Here is a 5,860-nt window from a genome sequence, read left to right as displayed (position 1 = left end):
CCCACCCAATTACAGCCGGCATACAACAGGCGGACAAGTGCACAAACAGCAAAAAAAAGGCAAATGTATACAAACAAAACGTACACAAAAATAAACGGAACAACAAAGATTGGTGGAGATCAAGTGCAACAGTATGAAATGAGACTCAGACGTAAATATTGAACGGTGCCTTCGATCTCCCTGAGAGCGGTGGGGTGGCTTGCTGAGTCGACTTTTGTCCACTCTTTGGTGGTGTGTAGAGGCGGTCGTAGACGCTGAGTCGCTGTCGCACGCTAGCAGGTGCAGTGCTGTTGTTGTTCACATTGGAGGAATTCTCCTCCGAGTTGGGCTCCACAGTGGCCTGTGTACGTGATCGGCTAAACCATGCACGATTCCGCCCGTTTTCGTCAACAACAGCCGACGGTATTGTCGAGGTCGTTAAGAGTCGCGTAAAAACACCCCCCGCCTCATTGCGTGGAGGATTCGACGCGACATTTCCGTGTTGATCGTTATGGTGGTGAGAGCTGTGGATGCTTGCGTCCAGTGAACCCTCAGCGTTGTACTGGGCACTGTTGTACGCCGAGCCGTAGGCAGGAGCTGCCCCGCTATTCCATCGAGACTGCAGTACGTGAGTTGTCAAACGCTCCGTCCTCTGCGAACCACGTGGCGAAGACGGTGCGGCTGGTGGATTAAAGTAACGGTCCTGCCGCATCAACTTCGGCTCCTGCGGCGAAGCATGCGCTGCTGGCAACGGCAACAGCGGCTCCTGCGAGGGCTGTGAAGCGCATGGCACCGGCAGCGGTGTTGGTGCCATCCGAATAGCTGCTCGATCAAGCAATCGTTGTGCCTCACTCATGACATCAGCTAGACCCATCGAAAACGACTCATCAGTACCACAGCGCTGCATGGTGCGGAATGCTGCATGGTGCCGTAGTTTCACTAAGTCAGTGAGAAGCGTCATTATATGTTTTTCCTCAAATACTGACGGTGCCATTACCTGAGGCTGCTCGGTTGATTCTTTTGCTGTTATTGAAGACACTTCCGGGAACTGCGATGATGCCGAGCGCATCTTCGCTCGTCGTCGTTCCAGAAGAACTTTTTCGACGCGTTCCGCCAAGGTCGATAAATCCTCCTCCTCCTCTTCATCATCATCGTCTTTTCCTGCGTTTCCCTCTTCTTCATCGCTAGAGTAAAGGGCAACATGCGCAAATCTGCCAATCTTCTTTGGATTCCTTCCATCTATAGGGGCCCATACAACCCCTGTTTCATCATCTGTGAGCCTGAACACACCTTTCCTCAAACCTCTACGTGCCTCGCCTCTCAAAAGCCGGCAAACCTCATGCTTTAAACGACCAAGATGGTCTGTTTCGATGTTAGGTGGAGCTGCGGCACCAGTCTTTGGTGGCGCCAGACAGGAAGAGAGTACCATCGGGGTCTTATCCACAACACGTCGCAACACAATGCGAGGAATATCTGTGAGAAACACATACAGGTCGTACCAGACTTTCGGGCTCACCATCGGTGACTGTATCGCCTTTACAAGACTTGACAACTCCGTCTCAACGCCTCGCTCCAACGAAGGCGGAAGAATTAGTCCAATTGCACCCATTGTAGGATCCTCTTGTGGACTGAAATATGCAGCTGCTGGTGAAAATGGCGACGCAACGTCCATGTCCTTTGACGCTATGGGACTAATCATCCCCAGTGCATCAGCGATATGGCTCGTCATGGGTGCCCCCGCACGACACGACTCCTCCCACATGCAACTGTCTGTCTGTGTGGCCCGCGTCTCGGTAGGGCGGTCTTTTTTAACACCACTTGCCGCGGAACTCACCGGGTGCTGAAACCCTGTGGTGTGCCTGGCAGTGCGCTGCCCCATTGCCAGGTCACTTCCACCAGATAGCTGCAGCATCCCTATTGCCGCAGCGGTGACCTTCTCGCGTGGATCTCGAGGGGGAGGCGACCCCTTGGAAGTTTTTAAAGCACCTATGTGGTTGTTGTTATCCTTATGGTTGGCGCTTGACTCTCGTCGCGAAGTCGCGCTGCCACGTGAGCGGTCAGGCCTTGCTGCTGGTGTGTAGGGTGTTGATGCATTGGGGCGATGCCTCGAGCCAGTGCGGTCGGTGCGCGGGAGGCGGGACGAATGCCTTCCACGACGTGGGGACATCGATGGACGCTGGAGGTACATCAGCGACATGATACTCACGATACCGAACCCAGCCCATATCAGCTTTTCCTTCTCCATCGGTAGAAAGGCAGGCTGGTTCTCCTCTTCGTGTGTTGTCCGTACTAATTCAGTCTCTACCGCGTTGCGAACGCAACGAAATACACCAGGAGTCTGCAGGAAAGCACCAGCAGTTAGAAGACTACAAGAACGGGGGAAAACAGATCAAATTTCCATGCTTTCAACTTGTACAGGTCTTCAGGTAAAGTTACTTCACGTTCTCAGGAATACCAGAAAACACAAAGACAAGACGACAAGAAACATTTTTAAAAAGTAATAATTACAGTCCCAAATAGCATCAGCCCCACTACAAGGCCGCCACCTGAGGGTGCATCACGCTCCCCAGACGTTGCAGGGCGATTCCGGCCGCCACAGACACAGGTAGTCCAGCGGCTGCGGTGGCAGATGCATCCGCGAAGTGATCACTTGGCAGGAGAGTGAGCAGCCTTTTACAGCGCTGCAGAAGATGAAATGGAGGCAGAATACCTTCCTGTGGCACAAGTAGTACAACACCACCTTGTGCCGCCTCGCGAAGTCTCTTTTCCGTGTCACAAAGACTCAATGCAAAGCTTCCATCACGTATATGTGTCTCATACCAGGACAACGACGCGGTGGAGCTCCTTGTCTGTCTACTCCCAGCGTCTCCCTGCATGGTAGTGTCTTCAAATGTATCCGCGTAGAGGAACGCGTGCCCGCAATCAAAGAACCACCAGGTGGAAGGCACACCATTGGCTTCCTCCACGCGCTGATAGAGGGCTGCCGCCCACGTCTCCTCGTCAGCACTGTTGACTTCGTCATACGATGCTCCCATGTAAACCGGTGGCGTGTAATGCTGTGTGCCAATTGTTCCAACAACATTTATTTTCTTCCGCCCAAAATAGCAGACCTGATCAACCAAAAACGCATTAGCACTACGGATGATACCACCAAGGCTACGCTGATCGGTTCCATTTTCGTACAGCACCGAAAGTCCGAATCGGGCCCCGGATAGGGATGACGATTCCTTTGAACAGAGGCGCAACAACAGTTCCCGGAGGTGCCGATGGAACTCAACAATACCAGTTATGCTCCTCTTGTAATACAAGGGATGAATAGGTCTTTGATCCACACGCGACAGCCCACCATGAGCAGCCGTCGTTGGTAATTGCTCCTGAAAGCAACACTGATACGCACGCAGGGCTTCCCACTCACTGCTGCCCTCAAGGCGTCTCCCACCATCGGAATTTGCGTTCAAAGTCCTCGATAATGGGTAGTGTGCGTCCAGCAAAGCGTAGAACAGAGCAATACCCATGGAGGTTACAACGTTAAGAGAACTAATTGTTCCATACTGCGGGACATATAAAACCCGTTCCGCACAGCAGTTGCCGTCGACACCACGCATATCTCCCTCACCAATTCTACCGAGATATTTTTCACTCACGCCATTGTTCTCATGGCCGACAACGAGCCGTGCTGCTGATGGAAAACGGCACGCGTAAATGCTCTCCGACCTGTACGTATAATTCTCCAGCGCCACAATAGGAAGGTGGCATGATGCAGGCGAATGGAGGAAAGAGTCTTCGCCAAACAGGGCCACCTGACTCAACGCCATGCTGAGGTCTGTCGAAGCTTCTGCGCCCATCTCCGGTTTCCCTGCACCATGACGAGGACGCAAACAATTTATTTCCTCTAGACATGTTAGGGAGAGGAAATACGGTGGGACCGCCGTGCCAAGGAACATGCATGTGCGTACAGCGTTCATAGCGTTGAAGGCGCTCGTGCATCCTTCCAATCCAACAACTAAACGTGAAAGAAGGCGTTCCTGCGGCCACCCGCTGCGAAGCCGCTCCGACCAACGCGTCAATCGATCACCGTCCACAACGCCCCGCGGCGAAGCGGAGGACTGCCGCGCCCTCACCACGGTGCGACCCACCCGCAGCAGCCGGGGGAACGACAACATCAACGCGCACCGTTACGTCCTGGTCCTTTTTTGTTGCTGCTTCAGACATACAGCACTGAAGCTGCAGCTGCTACGCGGACTCTTGCAGCAGCCTCGTCAACTTCAGTGGACGAGAATGTCATCAGGAAACGGGCAAAGAAGAAGTGAAAAAAAAAAGAGGAAAAAAGCAAACAGTTACCCCGGCCGAGACAAAAAGGAGGCTCATGGGGCCACGAACGACACGCAGCTCATTTAATATTCCTTCGCGTTTCAAGAGAAAACGAGCGAGGACGTAGGAATCACAGGAGGGAAAAAGAAGGAGGTGTGTGACCCGTGGAACAGAAGTGACTCTCGGCAAATGTGTGTCTTGTTCCACCTTACAACCTTCCATTTTCCTACACACGTACACACACAACACACACAATTTCACTTCGTTCTCATCCGCTACAGCTGACGATGACAACCACAACGCTAACCGGCGTTTCCCACACCACATCGCTTAAAGTTTTGGCTTGATGTACGTATCAGTGCATCACTCATTTCTTCCTTCAGTTTATCCCAAAAACTTCTTAGTTAATCAAGGGAATTTAGTGTCAGCACTTCGTTTCTGTTTCGATCAGGTGATGATACACCTGCACCACGCATCTCCTGCCTGAGTGGGTCATATGCGTGTCGTTCTGGCAAGCACAAGATCCCTATATAGGTGAGCTGCCGTCCCTCTTTACCCCAGAGCACAAAACAAGAGGACAGCACCACATAGGCACACACACACAGACACAGTCACACGCACACTCAATCTGTGTCTACTGCATTTGCATGGTCCTTCTTACTTCGTGTAGCCCCAAGACAAATCTTACCATTCACTTTCTCTTTCCCTCGCCCTGCAGCAAAATTATCAGCATATACATATAGATATATATACATATATATGTATATATATATATATCAGTTTTGTATTTTATTTTTTTCTCTTCTCTCATTGTGATTTTCCCTTTTCTTCACTTTTTTTTGTCGGGTTTCCAGTCGTTCTTCACTTTTTTTCACTTTTTTCTCGCAGAGGCCTCCGTTTCGCTCCAGACGCCCCCCTCTCTCTCTTGTCCCCCGCCGCGCACACGCCGCCCCACCAGCAACCATCAGTTTGGCCACGAGGCGCCGCGAAGCACGGGGAGAAGAAAACCCAAAAAACCCCACACACACACACACACGAAGAAAGAAAAATCGAATGAGCGCACAAAACAAGAAAAAGAAATCGAGCAAGAAAAGAATGAATCGTGAAATGCAGGAAGCACTCAAAGGCAAAGAAAAGCAAGTGCGGAGAAAACACAACATCAAAATGAGAGACTGAGAAAAAAAAAACACATTCATACATCAATGGAGCTTGTTTCAAGACACAGACCATTTTTTCTCAAAAAAAAATTTCAAAGCTTCGTGAAGCAAATCCACACGCTGCCACCCAAGTCATCTTGCCAGCGAGAGGTAAAAGGTGTGTGTGTGTGTGTGTGTATGTGTGTGTGTGTATTCCTGTCGGTGAGGAGACTAATTCTTTTCTCCATACCCCTCCGCGCCTTCTGCATTATACGTAAATGTTTTTTTTTGGTTGTTTGATCTCATTTTTTTTTTTTCGTCGTCTTTCCTTCGCTTCCTAGATCCTTTTTAATGTTAACGAATTAGCTCCTTCACCACCATTCCTCTAGTTTTTTTTCTCTGCCTTCATTGCTGTTGCTTTGTGTTTTTTTTTT

General features: G+C 50.7%; 2 protein-coding genes across 2 annotated transcripts; both read right to left on the bottom strand.

The window, feature by feature from the left end:
- Positions 1 to 145: 145 nt before the first annotated feature.
- DQ04_01381070 (hypothetical protein) lies at positions 146 to 2,224 on the bottom strand (the record flags this gene model as incomplete). The annotated part of the gene is made up of 1 exon (XM_009310649.1): positions 146 to 2,224. The coding sequence occupies one exon, from the start codon at positions 2,222 to 2,224 to the stop codon at positions 146 to 148; it is 2,079 nt and encodes a 692-aa protein (XP_009308924.1).
- Positions 2,225 to 2,510: 286 nt separating this feature from the next.
- DQ04_01381060 (hypothetical protein) lies at positions 2,511 to 4,142 on the bottom strand (the record flags this gene model as incomplete). Its single annotated transcript, XM_009310648.1, has 1 exon — positions 2,511 to 4,142. One exon carries the CDS (start codon positions 4,140 to 4,142, stop codon positions 2,511 to 2,513), a length of 1,632 nt encoding a protein of 543 aa, XP_009308923.1.
- Positions 4,143 to 5,860: the final 1,718 nt, after the last annotated feature.

The sequence above is a fragment of the Trypanosoma grayi genome, assembly GCF_000691245.1.
Source record: "Trypanosoma grayi strain ANR4 Tgr_138_V1, whole genome shotgun sequence".
Taxonomy (NCBI): Eukaryota; Euglenozoa; class Kinetoplastea; order Trypanosomatida; family Trypanosomatidae; genus Trypanosoma; species Trypanosoma grayi.
This window is presented reverse-complemented; position numbering and strand designations above follow the sequence as displayed.